The 18,838-nt window shown below is 43.8% G+C and overlaps 1 protein-coding gene across 2 annotated transcripts; it reads right to left on the bottom strand.

Annotated features, from left to right (window-relative positions):
• Positions 1-5,222: 5,222 nt before the first annotated feature.
• On the bottom strand, positions 5,223-16,825 carry LOC147463475 (glycosyltransferase family protein 64 C3-like). Of its 2 annotated transcripts, XR_015185162.1 has the most exons (4): positions 16,263-16,825; positions 15,190-15,796; positions 6,648-6,978; positions 5,223-6,001 (listed from the first exon to the last, which is right to left on the bottom strand). XR_015185162.1 is itself a non-coding variant. In XM_086489072.1 (2 exons), the coding sequence occupies exons 1-2, from the start codon at positions 16,793-16,795 to the stop codon at positions 15,382-15,384; spliced, it is 948 nt and encodes a 315-aa protein (XP_086345198.1). In that variant the 5' UTR covers positions 16,796-16,825; the 3' UTR covers positions 14,868-15,381. The 2 variants fall into 2 exon arrangements, 1 of the variants encoding a protein (XP_086345198.1); XM_086489072.1 differs by lacking the exons at positions 5,223-6,001; positions 6,648-6,978 and having other exon boundaries at positions 14,868-15,796.
• Between the last annotated feature and the right edge of the window lie 2,013 nt (positions 16,826-18,838).

Genomic DNA, 18,838 nt, shown 5'->3' with positions numbered 1-18,838 from the left:
AAAGCAAGAATCATTTTTTATACGCTCTTCGGAAGACGAGCGAGGAAAGTGGAAGAGAGACGAGTCAATAGGCTTTACGAAGGTGAGCATTCGTTGGCGTGGACAATGACAGAATTAATCGAATCAACGATTATCTGTCAAAGTTTCCTTAAAGGATAGGTCAGAGAAGTGGAAGAGACGATCATCCTCGGATTGATTAATTTTAGTAGGTACTCGCTCGATATATTTATTCTCCTCTGTCATGTCATTTCTATTCTCACTGTAGAACAATGATATTAGTGGCTTGTGAACAACATAATGATAATCAATTAAAAATATGGCAAATGAATAAACACAAGAGTTGCATTGGCTATTTATGACAAGTTATACACAATATTATCTTATCTTAAAAGACATCTCCCATAAAAACATGTTTCTTAATCAATGCCTATGTTACTCGGTTCAGCAAGTGCTCAAACCATAACTCATTTAAGCTATTAATACCCCAAAAACTAAGAGAGAGAGAGAGAGAGAGAGAGAGAGAGAGAGAGTCCATGCAACAGACCTAGTCGGATGGCTTGACGTGAATCCTACTGACGGCAAATCCAGTCGATTCAACAACCATTTGTCGAAAGGAAACACCAAGGGTTCACACTTCTTCACACAATCTGACCAACAACAGTAAAACTTTCCATCAAGCCAGCATCCACAAGAAATGAAAGCAGTATAGCTCACTTGTCTTGAAACTACTAGGCAAGCAGTAGGCCAGGAGAGATTACAGATGCCCAAACTTGACATACCATCAAACACCATGAGGTTCCACGAAGGTGCAAGCCAACAAACAAAATGAACAAATGGCAATTGAAAGACAGAACAAATGGCAATTATTAAAGCCACCCATGCATCAGAGGTTGCATGGGTGGCTTTAATAAACAGAGGAATAGACCACTTGCATAAATCAGGACCATGTAAGAACCTTTTACAGAGATATGCACAAAAGTGGAAGTTGCCTATGTCGGTTCATAGTGTGATGAAGACAAGTGAGGCATATTCACCAGTGTTTAGTGCCACAGTGGAGATCGCCAGGATCCACCATAACGGAAGGAAATGCAAAACTAAGAAAGAAGCAAAAGACACCCAGAAGCAGGTCAAGCGTCTCTCTAAATGTCTCTCTAAACACTGGACCATGAATCTTACAGACCTAGGTCGCGAATGTGCTTTTCTTGGGACTATCAGGCACGCCCCTTTGGATATGCTTGCTTCGTCGAGACATCTTGGAACAGGGCCTTCTCGCATGCGTGCACATGTTCTCAGCCCAGCACAAAGGCTACAATAATACGAGAATGTTGATGTGCATCTCGATCTACGGGCAAGATCCTTTCAACACGAGCTCCATAACGTGGAGAATGTTGGCATATTCTGTAATGTACTCCCATCGGATTTTAGAGCACACCTCGAGCAGACCAGAGAAAGATTTCAGCAGGCAGCAAACAGTGTAGTGGAAATGATTGACCTCACAGCTATGGATTTTAGAGCACACCTCGAACAAAGATTTCAGCATGCAGCAAGCAGCGCGTTGAAAATGCTTGAACTCATAGCTCGCATGCTTCTAGTGAGGGTTGCAAGTTATAATAAGCACAATGAAATCATAGATAAATCAACAAGCCGAACGCCCATGCAATTCTTCAATTGTTGATACGGCATGCACTGACTCAAAGTAGCAAAGTTGATTTCTCTCAATCGAACTCCATATTTATATTCTGTATACTCGTTAAAGATGAAAAACGAGACAAGTTTACCCATTCTTTCCTGAGCATTTACATCGTCCTGTTTTGTTGGTTTCGCATTTTACTAGTCTGGTAAAATTGTCGTACGAGACACTCCTTGACGGTTTCTCACATGTACAAAACCTTCTACAGGTTGAAATAGCTACCAATGGGCAAGAAAGGGTGGTCTACCTACCTCACAATGGCCTAAGAAGTGTTCTCTGACGGAAAACTCGTTCGATGAAACGACCATTTGTCGAAAGGAAACAACAGTTCGTACATATTCACAGAGTCTAACCAACAACAATAAAGCTTTCCACCAAGCCAAGCCAACAAACAGCAATTAAAAAGACAGAGCATACTGCGTCAGAGATACATTGGTGGCTTACAAATGAGTACTCTCAGGATGAGTCTTATGCAGATGCAACACATTTAGTTTCTTTTGCAAAGATCATGCTTTCAATTGTTGAGAAGAGCTATCATTCCACCTTGGGGGCCAGTGAGATAAATAGCAATAATGTGGACATCAAAGACCACACAATCCAAAAGAGAGACCTCACTATGGCTTGTAGAGCACACCTCGAGCAGACCAGAAAAAGATTTCAGTAGACAGCAAGCAATGTCTTGGAAATGCTTGGCCTCACAGCTGATCCCATGCTTGTGATGAGGGTTACAAATTACAATAACAATGAGATAATGGTTGCATTAACAAGTCCAATGCCCATAACACTTCATTGACCAGTGAGTGGATGCGCTCTCCGACCCTCGGGTGGCAACATCTACCTGCCTTACTTATCACAAGCATGTTCCTTAATCCTTTTAATCTCTTAACATGTGCAAACAATCCTGTTGATTCATTAATAAATTAAGAGGACTGGTGTACCTATACCATATTATCCTTGTATTTTACACTCCCGTCTTTTTCTACAGGCTGACAAATCATTGGGACAGAAGGTTGGAATGCGCCTGATTGTGAAATCAAACATGTAATTTGATCTTGGGCCTCAGATGTGTTCAAGTCTTAGTTATAGCAGGATATTGAGATGAAGTCATAGATCATGTACATCCTATGGTTAGCGCCTTGGACTTGGTGTCTCAATAAAAGACACAATGGAAGGATTTTTTATATTCAAGCGAACAAAATGGAATTGTAAGCTCACCTGCTCTCTCTCTCTCTCTCTCTCTCTCTCTCTCTCTCTCTCTCTCTTTGTGTGTGTGCAGCTTGTTTGGTCTGTGTACCTATCCATCGTCATGAAGTCTTTGATTTTAAAGCGTTATCACTCTCTCTGTTTTTGGTCTATGTATATGTGATGACATGCTATTTCACAGAAAATCAAGGGCATTGTTGCATGAATATGCTAGGCACTTGCAAAAAACAAAGAACAATTCACACAGCAAGAAGAGAGGTGTGGGGGGCCGGGGGGGAGGAGAGAGAGAGAGAGAGAGAGAGCAGGAACCAACCTGCGAAAGGTTTTACTCGAAGCCCTCGGCGGCAAAAAACAAAAGCAACAATGCCCTGTAAGTAGGTCGCACGCCAAAAGCACATGGGAGAAGGACTGCGTATCTGGCCAGAGACGGCTGCATGCACAAACTCCTGCCACGAAATCCTTTCTCGAAAGGAAAAGGCTGTCCACCCACCACTGTGCCCGATTAGTACCAGTGATAGGATTTGACGCCCATCTGCCCTTCTTAAGGCATTTTGCCGGTCGTATGAAGGCCAAAGTTTTTTTGAGTCTGTCATTGGAAGGGCTTGTTCAAAAATTATCCTTCTATAGAGAAGGGTGAAAAAATAGAATACATGCCAATGGAAGGGCTAATTAAAAAACATTTTATATATATTAATGCTCATTTACAATATCTATATGTATATTGGTTATACTCATTGACAGAATATAGTATCTTGCCTTGTAAATTATGTGAAATTTTCTCATTGGAAAGGCAAACTGAAAATAGACCCTTCTATAGGGAAGGGTGCATTTTTCTATAACCCATCTTTTGAAAGAATAGGTTGCCCTTCAAATCCTAACACTGCCGATTACATATGTCCACACAGATAGCTAGTTGTAACTTGTGAGGGTGTGTTTTTTAGGTGGACGGCATGAGTCAGATTCCTATTTTTGTTGGGTCCATTGGGTACATTTTGGGCATGCAAACCTCGAAGTGTGTGCACTTTTTGGCAATCGCCTCAGCGTTCGGTCTGATTCTGGGACCAAGCACATGGCTTCAACATAGATTCTCGACAACTCTCAACTGGCCTAAGCCCTATGGCCATGCTAGCAAATTTCCTCTCCATAGACCCGGCCTTACCTGCAGTGCCAACAAAGGAAGTCAAGAAGCCCGTAGATAAAGGGACCTTTCACAATCTAAACAAAGCAATAAAAAATTTGTATGCCTTTCTCCCTTCTCCCCCTCCTTTTAATATGCAAGTAACAACCTCCATAGCTGCAAATACGATTTCAAACTGCGCGAAGGTTTGTTGCCTGAAGCGGTGTTCACACAAAGCGCTTCAGCTCGTCTGGATATGCGCTCAGTGGGGCCCTGAGTTCAACGCTCTGCCCGCATCTTACGCTCCGCCCAGGACTATGTCCATGGTGTTTGAGGCTGCCTGGGTTTTGGTGGCCACAGAAATGAGCCCTCTGTCAGTTTCTCCAATTGAATTTTGCTAGCACAAAGGCACGCCTCTCACTTATGTGTTCCACCGCGCAGTCTGAACCTTGCCTAATATGGGGTTGCTATAAAATCTTGGCAAAGGATATATGTACAAGACATATGGGACAATCCCAGCAAGCCATGACGCACTTCACCAGCTCTTGTTCCAACAGTTGAGGCTCTTAATTGCTACCAATGAACAGAAAGCCATGCGTCCCTCTCCAAACGTTGTTATGCAGAAACAAGGCAAGGAAAAATAGCCTCATGATAGCATTGATGCAGATATAGCGAACTGTTATAAAATGTGCTTGGTTCTCTTTAATGCAAACCCCAGGCCCACAGCATTCTCACAAATGAGAGAGAGAGGGTGGAAAGCTGTATAGTCTATATGCTGCATACAAGGGAGGTCCAAATCTTTTCTGTATGCATGCATTGGGCAGTGCCACAGGTACAAGGAATGGCCATTTTCAGGCTTCCGTTCTCCATTCCCGTTCCACCTTCCTGTTCCAAATCCCCATTCCATGTTTTAGATGTAGTCTCTGTAACAAGGAATAGCAAATCATGCCTGTTTTTGTTTCCATTTCCGTGTTTTGATTTTCCGTTTCTGGTAACTCATTGCATGATCTTTTTCCTACTTGCAATCCCATTCAATCTCCTCAAATCTTTTCGGTCACACTAACGAATTGGAATCATAGAAATATCAAGGAAAATGCTGCAATCACATTCAAGGGACCTTAGGGTTTGAACAAGCTTACACAATTATGTCAATTATACTGTCAATAACCTATTGATGATCTGAACGCCATTGAGCAACACTGACACATCATACACCATGCATTACATCTAAAACTTTCATGAGTCTCAAAAAGTGGAAGGAAAAGCTGGAGTAGCTGGCTTATATGGGTTTCAAAGAAATACGAAACCAAGCCATGCATCATATCGGAGTGGAGCCTTTGTTTTCTTCGAGCCCATAGAGAATACACCAATTGACAAATATCATTGCAAAGAAGCTTGATACAAACTGCCTTCAAAACAAAATGCCAGCAAAACTCCTTTCATAACAGACATTTTTAATAGCCTCCTCGTGTACGTGGCAGCACTGGCGATTGCTATTTCTGTGGAAAATTTCCGCCAGGTAAAGGTTGTCACCAAAAATTCTCTTAGCATTTTGCACGACATCAAAGTACGCCTTGAGCATTCTGGCTATACAAGTACAAATACTGCCACTTTGTTACACAAGCTTGTACGGAGTATGAGGGCCTTCTATACTTCTGACTGATCATTGCAAGGAAGAAGGGAACCATGCTTCTCGCAAAACACCTGCTCTTCAACACTGTTTGACCTATAACGCATAGGCATACCCTCCCAAAGCTGATAAAAAGGTGTTATGCAGTCCCCTCTATTCTTTCTATGTTGCTTCTTGGCACTTAATGCTGAGCTACTGAGATCACTAATGGAGTTGCATGTCACCCCAATCTCGGGGTTTGCAATGTCCTCACATTCATGTTGGATCGATGTATTCTTTGACTCAGTGAGACATGGTGCGTGTATACTGATATAAATATTCAGTTGCTAGGATCAAGAGCTTGGTGAGTATGATAGAATACCTGTGTATGTAAAACGAGTATTAGGCATAGTTACCAGGAACGCGAAACCGGAACGGGAACGCGGAACAAAGTGCCATTCCCTGTTACGGGTACTCACGTTTGAAACACGGAACGGGGATTTGGAACGGGAACTTGGAATGGGAACGGGGAACGGAGACCTAAAAACGCCCATTCCCTGTTACTATGGTATTAGGACCCTTAACACAACTGGTGAGGTAAGCTTAACCATATCTGTGTGAAAAAATGCTTTCATACCCATTGGCAAAATGATATTATACTTGGCCAAATTTGGCAAGCTGAAGTTAACAAAAACTAGAGAGCCTTTACAGATAAACTTCTACTTTAACAAAAACTCTTTCTAGCCATCTCCCAAGCCAAGAACAAAACGGAATCAAGGCAAGAGCTCAAAAGCACACAAAGCACGTATGTGCAATGGAGAAGGCCTGCAAAAAAGGCACTTTATACTAAGACAGCAGGCCCCACTCAACTTGAAAAAGATGAGTAGAAATGTGCTCTAAAACCAGCCCTCTGCTAGGGTTTTTATCAGTAAACATGTATTCTAAAATCAGTAAACATGCACTCTAAAATCTGTAAACATGCGCTCTAAATCTTCTAGATTTGATGTCATACAAATGTGTGTAAGTACCTGTCCGGATGTCTGGTGTAGATCCAAGTCTTGAGCTAGAGCTGACATTCATGCAAACGGGGAAAGCAGCCCACAATGCGCTTGTCATTCTCCTTCCACATCTGAAAGGCAAACTTGAGCTCATCCACCTCGATGGTTATGTCATCATCACAGATCAAGACAGCCCTTGTCTGAATGTATGGGTGAGGCAAAAGTCGATCGTAAAGACTCATCGTCTCATGGCACACCACGTAGACGGGTGCCTTCTTTGACTGCGTGAGGCATGACGCATGTATACTGATATAAATATTCAGTTGCTAGGATCATGAGCTTGGTGAGGATGACAGAATACCTGTGTATGTAAAACGAGTATTAGGATCCTCAACACAACTCGTGTGGCTTAACCACATCCGAATGAAAAAATGCTTTCATACCCATTGGCAAAATGATATTATACTTGGCCAAATTTGGCAAGCTGAAGTTAACAAAAACTAGAGAGCCTTTACAGATACACTTCTACTTTAACAAAAACTCTTTCTAGCCATCTCCCAAGCCAAGAACGAAATGGAATTAAGGCAAGAGCTCCTCAATAGTACACAAAATGCGCATATGCAATAGAGAAGGCCTGCAAAAAAGGCATTTTATACTAAGACAGCAAGCCTCACTCAACTTGAAAAAGATGAGTAGAAATGTGCTCCAAAACCAGCCCTCTGCTAGGGTTTTCATTAGTAAACATGTATTCTAAAATCTGCAAACACGCACTCTAAAATCTGTAAACTTGCGCTCTAAAATCTTCTGGATTTGATGTCATTAAAATATGTGTAAGTACCTGTCCGGATGTATGGTGTTAATCCAAGTCTTGAGATGGAGCTGATATTCATGCGAGTGGGGAAAGAAGCCCACAATGCGCTTGTCATTCTCCTTCCACATCTGAAAGGCAAACTGGAGCTCATCCACATCGATGGTTATGTCATCATCACAAATCAAGACAGCCCTTGTCTGAAAGTATGGACGAGGCAGAAATCGATCGTTGAGACTCGTCGTCTTTTGGCGCACCACGCAGACGGGTGCACCGAGGCCAACAAGATCTATGTGGTTTGGAAGTGCCCAAGGTGTGGACATGTTCCCCCATAGAATGTAGATTGAATGACACAAGACGGGCACCACGTGACAATAGGAAAGAACAGACTAAACAGACTTTTAGCACTTCAATAACAACCGAACTGAAAGAGAGAGAGAGAGAGCATGACACGAGACGGGGAGTGGCGAAGTTCCACCCCAAGAGAGCACTAGCCCCAAACGTTGGCGTCCCTTTCGGTATTTCTTTATTATTGCTGATTCGCAAAGTACAACAGTCGGGGAGCACCTCCTGTGCAATCTGCCCAAGGCAAAGTACAACAGTCCGGGAGCACCTCCCCAAGGCTCATATTTAAAGGCCCAAAGCCTAGAAGCATCAAATATGAAACGCTGCACTTTCCTAAAATTTCGGGATTTTCTAAAAATCCGCCGCGAATTGCGGAACGTCCGTACAGGTGCCACATCATAATATTTTGTTGTGCAAAGTCTTATGAGTGTGTTCTGCTTTATTTTTTATGCCTTTATGTCACTTGGGCCCCATCGGACGGGGTCTGTAACAAACTGCTGACGTGTCAAAGCCCTAAAGAATGGAGCCAATTTGCAGATGTTGGCCGAGGGGCCTAAACCCTAAGAAGAACAAGTAACAGAAGAAGAAGTCCTACCAACTTATGGGGACCTTGTCCGATGGGGCCCCAAGTGACATAAAGGATTAAAATAAAGCAAGACCCACACACACACAAAGGAAAAGTTGGCGGAGCAATTGATGACGTGGCAGATTTTCGAAAATTGCGCTGGCATGATGATGTGGTAGGCTGTCCGGATTTCCGCGTTTTGCGCTATCTGGTGACGTGGCAAGCTGTACGGATTTCCGTGATTTACGTTGGTAGCTTTTTGGCTTTGCTTTTGCACCAGATGCTTTTGAGTTAAAAGGCTTTTCATGAAAAACTCCTTTTCAAGCCAAGGGCCTTTAAATATGAGGTTAGGGCTCATTCTCTGGCATGCTTCCTGGAGAAGGTGCAAAGTCTGGAGTACCGGCTTGTACTAAGTTGATGAAATATAAAGAAATACCGAAAGGGGCGCCAATACTCTCTGGGGTGGAATTCCGCCACTCCGTGTTGCGTGTCGTCTCTCTCTCAGTTCAGTTGTTATTGAAGTGCTAAAAGTCTGTTCAATCTGTTCTTTTCTATTGGCACGTGGTGCCCGTCTTGTGACCGGGTCCCGTAAGTTGGTGGAAACTCTTCTTTAGAAATAGGCCACTCGTCAAGACTTTGTAAGTCTATGCTGCTTCTTCTTAGGGTTTTGGTCCCTTGGCCGGAATCTGAAGGTTGGCTCCGTTCTTCAGTGGCTTGATCCGCAAGCAGTTTGTGACATTGAATGCACAATGGGGGAGACAGAGTAGGATCTGGCAATTTGCCAGACTAAGGGTAGGCGCCTTTCTGCAAAACCACTCCTCAGAATTGTGACCTGGTTGGATCACAGCCTCCATTGGGGTGCATAAATCTCTCTGTTGCATAGTGAGGACGTGTATGGTGAGGAGGATGAAAACGTGATCGAGCAACACAAGAGGAGTAAAAATGCGGTCAACATGCACACATGACCATAAATATGAGCCAAGCATAAGGCCTATGTCACACAAGGGCAGGCGGCCATGCTTACATGGCTCTGCATGACCTGTGGTGGACAGTCACGAGGCTTCAACCTTTTAGAGTTTTGGCATCTCAAGTGAACTGCCTAAAGTGATCCCATTATTTATTTTGGCTTTTAGGTATTTATTTTACTTATTTGTCAAAGTCTGTGTAGGGCAATTTACTGAGGTGGGTATGTAACGGACTTGGACACCCCAAGTCGGGAATCTGGCACGACACACAAGAGATGTCACATGCACATCTAATCCTATGTGCATGTGAACAAGCTGTTCCTATTTCTAGGCTCTAACTCACAGTTTGCATTCCGCTCTCTTGTTTTGGTCATTGCACATTCTCTCATTAAGTTGAGGAAGGCTCTCCCTTTCTCTAAAGTAAAAGGAACCTTGATCACTCATCCTGAGCCATACACCATCATTCACTTCCGCTGCACATTACATTGGTATCAGAGCTCTTTGGCAATGTTCGATATCATCACTCAAGGAAAGAAGCACAAGAACCACAATAAATTTTTTTGCTTCTTGTGGTCGTACGTAACCAAAGACCACTTGGGCGTGTCGATCCCTAATCTGCGTTTTTGAAGAGTGGCAGGTAACCCGAGAAAGAAGGGGCTTGTCCAGCCTCCCCTCGTTCCTCTTTTCCACTCATTGAGAGCGGACCTTGCACTTAGCGGCAGGCCAATCGACGTGAGTGGGAAAAGGAACCTTGGATAAGCGCAAGGCCACCAAGGGGTGCACCCGCAGGGAGGACAGCATCAAGTTCACTACATCAACACCATTGTACCATATTTGTGCAATCAATAGCATAGACCTCTCTCGCCATCGAGAGAGGGGCCCTTGGAGGAGGGTTTGAGAACCGCCTGGAGTCGTATTCTTCTCTCTTCTCTCAGTCTCAGCACTTCCACTCACACTAGCAATCACTTTGTTTGAGATCATTGCATTCTCTCTCTAAAGGAACGGAAGGCTCTCCCTTCCGTAAGTAAAAGGAACCCTTGCACACCGTTCGGAGCACTCATCTTGAGCAATATCAACATTCACTTCCGCTGCACTTTACATGATAGAACTGTGATTATTTGTAAGGATCATCAAGTCTTCAACTCGCTCCACTCTATACCGAGTACACCTTGGGGTGACCGTCTAGCTAGATGGTTCCAGTCTTCTGAGCAATTTGGTGGTTTGGATGATTGTGTTTCTAACATAGTTACAGGGGACAGAGGGGACGGACCCTAGGGACGGGGGACGCCCGATTCCGGGACGGGGACGGGCGGGGACGGGTAGGGACGGACGGCAAAAGGGTTGCCAAGCCGGAACGCAAGCAAAACGTCCCCGGGACGGTAGGGGACGGCAGGGAACGGCAGGGGACGGTAGGGGACGGGAGGGGACGGCAGGAGACTAGTTCCTCTTCAATAGCCATATGTTTGAACTTTGAAGCACCCCAATGGCTATAAAAGCCACCCTTTGGTCCTCATTTCTCGATGTTTTATAAGCACATTTGCGTCTATATCACTCATGTTATTTGGTCTAATTAGTGTAAATTTGTGGTCAAAGTGATGCTCTATGTGTGTTGCATGTGCGTAGGTCAAAAAATGCCAAAAAAAATCTTCTTTGTTTTTTGCCGTTCCGACCTCCGTCCCCGTTTCTTGACTTTTGCCGTCCCATCCCCGTTCCCGACCCCGGCCTGCCGTCCCATGTAACTATGGTTTCTAACCTCATTGCAGATCCGATCAGTCACGCGAGACCAATCTTGGCTCTCGAGTCAAGGTCCAACAAAGCCATTCAGGAAGTATTTTTTCATCGCATGATTAGTCAGTACGCATTGTTCTAGTCTCATTCGTGACGGTCACCGTCTTTATGTGTTACCTTTTCATAGGAACTCCATATTGCACGATGCACACGATTCACTCATATCACTCTAGAAAAGATAAAGATTTTGCATTCAAGAACTTCACAATGTCTCACGATTGCCCGTTTTGTCGATCTGTTTTGCATGTTCATTCCTTGGCATGACACAGTCACGGAAACGCACAAGCACCATTGTCCATCAAGCATTGGCATTTCCGTTGAGATTTGCCACAGCTGATCTCTTTGGGACAACAAGTCACGATTAGATCACACTTTTGGCATGTGTTTGGTGAACGGTTTGGCACTCCCTCACTTTGTTCATCTGCATTGCATGCACCGTCATTTAGGAAGAATAGTTTTTTTTCAATCTTTCGACAAGGAACGGATATGTTTAAGGTTTTGTGTTTGAGGTGGTTTCAGGAATATTCCTCATCGGAGAAGATGGACCCGAGATCATCAGCAAAGTTGAAGACATCAAGCATTGGCATTTCCGTTGAGATTTGCCACAGCTGATCGGTTTGGGACGACAAGTCACGATTAGATCACACTTTTGGCATGTGTTTGGTGAACGGTTTGGCACTCCCTCACTTTGTTCATCTGCATTGCATGCACCGTCATTTGGGAAGAATAGTTTTTTTTCAATCTTTCGACAAGGAACGGATATGTTTAAGGTTTTGTGTTTGAGGTGGTTTCAGGAATATTCCTCATCGGAGAAGATGGACCCGAGATCATCAGCAAAGTTGAAGACATGGAGCAGCAACAGACTAGTTTGTGTCGCTTTCGACGCGGCCCAAAGAAGCAAGCATTGCATACCTTCATGAAGTTCAAGTATCGCACGACCCACGCAGCACAGTGGGCTAGTGAAGAGTTCTTTGCAAGATCCCAGGAGTTGTTGGCGGACTCTACGGACGCCATACAGCTCGGTACGAGTACCTCACCTTGAAAAGGGGGGCTTGAAAAATGGAGGATGTCATGTACACATCTAACCCTATGTGCATGTGGACAAGTTGATCCTATTTCTAGGGTTTAGGTAGCCTAGGAAGTGTTCTGACAACCTTGTGAACATGTACGCAAGCCGTGCATGTCCAGGCACTTAGTAGCCGCATACCCTCTAATTGCACAACCATGACCACTAGCATCAATACAAAGCACCCAGCATGAGTATTTCCCATTGCAAGAACCTTTTTTCCCAACCGTATATGAAACACCTCTTATAAGTCATCTATTAATAAATGACATCATTTTCCAAATCGTGGGGCAATTGGGGAGACTGCTCGACCCACCTTCTGGCAGCTATAAAGGGAGCCTCTTGGGCGCTAGGAAGAGGCAGAAGACAGATAGAGCACAACAAGCCGCAAGCTCTCAAGTGTTTTCTCAACAAGCACCAGCGTTTTCAGCCGCAAGCATCAGCGTTTTCAGCAGTCAGAACCAGCGTTTTCAGCCTAGGCGTTTCTAGCGTTTTCTGTTTTCAACCACCCTAAGCAGATAGCGTTTTTGCATTCTCAGCCTTTGCAGGCCTTAGCGGTTGCAGATCAGCCTTTGCCTCGCAGTAGTAGCAAATCCACAACATCATAACCTAGCGTTCCCGTTTTCAGCCATCAGCCTTCGTCATTGTCGTCGTCGACATCATCGTCATCGTTGACCTCGTCGTCGCTATCGTTGTCGTCATCGTCATCGTCATCGTCATCATCAAGTACCACAGCATCTAGAAGCATTGTACCAGACTTTGTGCAATCTAAAGCAAATACCTCTCTAGCAATAGAGAGGGGGCCCTTGAAGGGGGGTTTGGGACCCCATCTGGTGTCGTCTCTCTCTCTCTCTCTCTCTCTCTCTCTCTCTCTCTCTCTCTCTCTCTCTCTCTCTCTCCGACTCCCTTCCCAACTCTCCAACGTTTTGAGACGCTACTTTCAGCAATCTCTTGGTGACATCGACCACATCTCCTCTGTGGCTACGGTGCCCATTGTCACCCCCACCTTGCAACCCAACGTTTTAAAACGTTGTGAGCCAGCAAGGGGTGGGAGGTGTGTTGCCATAGGAGGAACAAAAGTGAGTTGCATGGTTACTTGGAGATAAGGGATTTTGGAGATGCTTTGAAAAGGCGCTTTACAAGGGCTTTGAATGGATCTTGATTGGCTTTGGGAGGTGTGTACGAGGCTCGTGAAGAGCATTGGAGGAGTTTTCCCCTTGATCGGCTTTGGGAGGCATGGAGCCGCTTGCCAAGGGTATGAAACCTTGGATCGACCAAAACCAACTATTGCCTATGGAAAGCAAATCAACCATCCAGTTAGCGACCTATGCTCAACCAAAGTTCTAAGGAAACTTGCAAATTGTTTGGCTCGAGATTGTGAAACCAAAAGCAAACGGACGAGTTCACTAGGGGACAGAGGCAAAGGTAAGCTTGACAAGGACGAAAGTACCAGTACTCAATTAGTTAGTTGCCTCGGTACCCACAAGGTCCGACAACCAATGTTATAAATGTGACACGGCGCTTTGTTTGCCTCGGGAGTCTGAAGCCGAAGACAAAAGTAGGAACTCACAAGAAGACAAAGGCAAAGGCAAGTTGTACAGAGATAACGGTGATAAAGATTTGACAGAGGAGATCGGCGCGACCATAATGGCCACGCCACTAGATTTCTAGTCAAAGGGCAGTTGACACCACCAGCTTCAGCCAGAGAGAGGCAGAGAGGGGCAAGCCGCATCTTCAACTTTGACACAACCCCCCCCACACGAGGTGGTCACACAAGGGCAGGCGCTTGGTGAGAGAATATTGGAGGCGGGAAGTCAAAGTCACTAGGAGAGAGTTATTGTCAGAAAAAGGAGATCGATGTCCTTAAGCTACCACAAGCACTTTTCATCCACTCCCGGTGAACCGAAAGCCATACGTCCCTCTCCAAACGTTGTTATGCAGAAACAAGGCAAGGAAAAACAGCCTCATGATAGCATTGATGCAGCTATAGCATACTGTTAAACAATGTGCTTGGTTGTTTTTAATGCAAAACCAGGCCCACAGCATTCTCACAAATGGCAGAGAGAGGGTAAAAAGCTTCATAGTCTATAATGCTGCATACAAGGGACAAGTATGCATGTCGTAACAAGGGACGTCCAAATCTTTCTGTATGCATGGCAGCAGTGTTTGGGAAATTTCTTTGTCCCAAACATGCATATGCCATAAATCCCTTTAATGCAATTCTCAATAGGAGAAAATGCCAAATAGCCGACATTTTTGCCATTTTTACACTATATTATGCCAAATTCCTACCAAATTTTTCCTTTTCCCTATTGTCTCAATCAGCTAGTTTCAATTTCTAGCCCGCCCACAGCTAAGCTGAGGCAGCACACTTTTCCCGAACACTGCATGGCAGTGCCATAGGTACACGGAATGGCCACTTTCAGGCTTCCGTTCCACATTCCCTTTCGAACTTCCTGTTCCAAATCCCCATTCCGTGTTTTAGATGAAGTCTCTGTAACAGGGAATAGCAAATCATGCCTGTTTTTGTTTCCCTTTCCGCGTTTTGATTTTCCGTTCCTAGTAACTCATTGCATGCTTTTTCCTACCTGCAATCCCATTCAATCTCCTCATATGTTTTCGGGCCACACTAACGAATTGGAATCATAGAAATATCAAGGAAAATGCTGCAATCACACTCAAAGGACCTTAGGGTTTGAACAAGCTTACCCAATTATGTCAATTATACTGACAATAATCTATTGATGATCTGAACACCATTGAGAAATACTGACACATCATACACCATGCATTACATCTAAAACTTTCATGAGTCTCAAAATGTGGAAGGAAAAGCTTGAGTGGCTAGCTTATATGGGTTTCAAAGAAAATCCGAAACCAAGCCATGCGTCATATCGGAGTGGCGCCTTTGTTTTCTCCGAACCCATAGGGAATACACCAATTGACAAATATCATTGCAAAGAAGAACTTGATACAAACTGCCTCCAGAACAAAATGTCAGCAAAACTGCTTTCATAAGAGACATTTTTAATAACCTCTTTGAGGACGCGGCAGCACTGGCGATTACTATTTTTGTGGAAAACTTCCACCAGGATAGATAACGGTTGTCACCAAAATTTCTCTTTTAACATTTTGCACACCATCACAGTACGTCTTGAGCATTCTGGCTATACAAGTACAACTACTGCCACTTTGTTACATGGGCTTGTACGGAGTATAAGGGCCTTCTATACTTCGGACTGATCATTGCAAGGAAGAAGGGAACCATGCTTCTCGCAAAACACCTGCTCTTCAACACTGTTTATGGCCTTTCCAAAGCTATAACGCAGAGGCATACCCTCCCAAAGCTGATGAAAAGCTGTTATGCAATCCCCTCTATTCTTTCTATGTTGCTTCTTGGCACTTAATGCTGAGCTACTGAGATCATTAATGGAGTTGCGTGTGTCGCCCCAATCTCGGGGTTTGCCATTCACAAGCAACGGGCCCTGGTTAGTAGAATTTGCTACTACAAAGTTCATAGCAATGTCCTCACAATTCATATTGAAATCGATGTATTCTTTGACTCCATGAGGCATGGCGCATGTATATTGATATAAATATTCAGTAGCTAGGATCATGAGCTTGGTGAGCATGATAGAATACCTGTGTATGTAAAACAAGTATTAGGACCCTCAACACAATTCGTGTGGTAAGCTTAACCATATCAGTGTGAAAAAATGCTTTCATATCCATTGGCCAATGATGTTATACTTGGCCAAATTTGGCAAGCTGAAGTTAACAAAAACTAGAGAGCCTTTACAGATAAACAACTACTTTAACAACAACTCTTTCTAGCCATCTCCCAAGCCAAGAACGCAACAGAATTAAGTCAAGAGCTCAAAAGTACACAAAATACGTCTGTGCAATGGAGAAGGACTGCAAAAAAGGCATTTTATACTAAGACAGAAAGTCCCACTCAAATGAAAAAGATGTGCTCTAAAACCAGCCCTCTGCTAAGGTTTTCATCAGTAAACATGTATTCTAAAATCTGTAAACATGCACTCTAAAATCTGTAAACATGCACTCTAAAATCTTCTAGATTTGATGTCATTAAAATGCGTTTAAGTACCTGTCCGGATGTATGGTGTAGATCCAAGTCTTGAGCTGGAGCTGATATTCATGCGAGCGGGGAAAGAAGCCCACAATACGCTTGTCATTCTCCTTCCACATCTGAAAGGCAAACTTGAGCTCATCCACATCGATGGTTATGTCATCATCACAGATCAAGACAGCCCTTGTCTGAATGTATGGACGAGGCAGAAATCGATCGTTGAGACTCATCGTCTCTTGGCGCACCACATAGACAGGTGCACCGAGGCTAACAAGATCTGTGTGGTTCAGATGAGCCCAAGGTGTGGACGTGTTTCCCCATAGAATGTAGATTGAATGCACAATGGGAGACACAGAGTAGGATCTCGCAATTTGCCTGACTAAGGGTAGGCGCCTTTCTGCAAAACCACTCATCAGAATCGTGACCTGGTCGGATCGTAGCTTCCATAGCGGTGCATAAAGCTCTCTGTTGCATAGTGAGGACGCGTATGAATACGTGATCGAGTAACACAAGAGGAGTAAAAGTGCGGCCCGGCATGCTGACATGACCATGAATATAAGCCAAGCCTAAGAAACTAGAGTGCTTCGTTAGCTACATTCGTATCCAATTAAGATTAAGCAAAATATTGGAAACAGTACATGCCATTTTAGCACTTCTGAAATGAAATTTTTTTTGTTAATTTCATGCTATTAATTTATGTCTAAGATATTTATTAAATGGGAGGAAAGACTTCAAAATGAAGGGGAGAGAGAGAGATCATCAAAGGGTGTTTGATTTTTTTTTCGAGAGAAAATGAAGCACGGAGAGAGATTTCATCAAAACATGTTAACTTTTTTTTACCTGAGAGTGTTGTTCCATTTTCATGTTTCAAAAGAAAAGAAAACATGCAAATCTCCTTACATGGGGGAGTTTGCACAGTCCTCCCTAATTTTTATAATACGAAGGAACGTGCCATTCCCACGACAGCGTGCAATTTTCAATGCATTCATTAATTGCGTTCTCAGTGTCAAAAATTAGAAAACAATAATGCTTACCGCAGAATTGAATGTCTCTCGTTGATGCACTTCCTTGCATCCATGAAGTTGGGCATCTTGCGTAGAGCCACATGCCTTCAAGATGCGTGCATAGGTGATTGCATCTTGAGAGAGGCCCTCGCTTCACATCTATTGAAAACAAATTAGAGCTTTCTGGCCTTGCCCCGGTGGGACAAATCTTACGTCCACACTCCAGATCATAGGAAGCATGATAATTTTTCGCAAAAGCCTGTGATTAGTAATCTCATCATTAATTCTCTCACCCATGTCAACGTCTTTCATAAGACTACACACCTTCAATGTGCAAGCGTAAGTGATTGCATTGGGACAATTGGAAAGAGGCATTCGCTATCCCATGAGAACAACAAAGTACTTCATTGAAACAGCCACGTTGGGCTTATCTGCAATAGTGATGACAGTTCGGACATGAGAACTTCTCATGCTTTTCTAAGTCTGCTTGATGTGTTTCATGAGTATTGCTTCTTATCTAGAGTTGTTAGTGGATTTGTTGCCTTTCTGTGGACATTGTAAGGGCACCACATTTGCCATACATATAAAGAAAAGCCCTGCTAAGAACAACCTGTTTCTGAATATCTTGTGACTGACTAGCACTCTCATCATAAATTCAGATAGATAGGAAGCTTGTCGAGCACTTGCATAGAGCCACATGCCTTTAAGATGTAAGCGTAACATTCAAGACGAAAGTATAGGTGACTGAATTTTTAGAGATACACTTGCTTTTGCATCCGCTGAAAACAGCCTAGAGATTTTTGGCACTGATCTTGTTGCGCACATCTCGCAATTAGTGCATTCCAAGAGGTGGCATTCCAAACAGGAAGCTCCTAAAGCACTTTTTGTGCTTTCTCAAGAGCACCACATTAAGCATACATATCGACCAAGACAGTGCCAAGCACGACAACTTTTTTCTTGCATAGAGCCACATGCCTTCAAGATGCATGCATAGGTGATTGCATCTAAACAAAGGCCCTCGCTTCGCATCTGTTGAAAACATACTAAAGCTTTCTCCTGTGGGGCAAATCTTGCAATCAATGCATTCCAAGAGTCCACACTCTGGATAGGAAGCTCAAAACAGCCTAGACCTCTCTGGCCCTACTCTTGTGGTGCATATCCCGCGACCAGTGCATTCCAAGAGACACCATTCCCATCACATTTCAAGCAAAATGGTCATCAAGAACATGCCCAGGTCATATTGCATCTAGGAAAAACATTTTTGAGCATCCTCGCCTACCCTTGCTTGGCATATCCGCGTATAAAAGCACTCCAAGAGACTTTGTATGGTGAGAAACCCTCACTTTTCATGTGGTTAAAATAGCCGAGAACTGCCTTGCCACAACCACGTCGCTCGTATCCAGCAATCAACGTGTCTTTTGACAATTCGTAGTAAAAGCTTATCCATAACTGGCACCACATTCAGCATACATATAAATCAAAACACTGTTAAGCATATCCTGCAACCAACTCGCTCTAGGGGGCGACATCCTTGCCACAGCCAAGTTAAGCATATCCTACAATCAACATGTCTCAAGAGACACCATTTCA

Source organism: Adiantum capillus-veneris, chromosome 2 (genome assembly GCF_014529385.1).
Source record: "Adiantum capillus-veneris isolate H3 chromosome 2, ASM1452938v2, whole genome shotgun sequence".
NCBI classification, from domain to species: domain Eukaryota; kingdom Viridiplantae; phylum Streptophyta; class Polypodiopsida; order Polypodiales; family Pteridaceae; genus Adiantum; species Adiantum capillus-veneris.
Note: the sequence above shows the minus strand (reverse complement) of the source record. Positions and strands in the feature narration are given on the sequence as shown.

Bases quoted from the DNA above. Each gene is read 5' to 3' on its own strand.
- LOC147463475 (XM_086489072.1), bottom strand. From the start codon at position 16,795: ATGGTCATGTCAGCATGCCGGGCCGCACTTTTACTCCTCTTGTGTTAC. The intron at 15,797-16,262 runs GTACTTAAACGC...TTACATACACAG, and splicing joins TACACCATACATCCGGACAG to GTATTCTATCATGCTCACCA.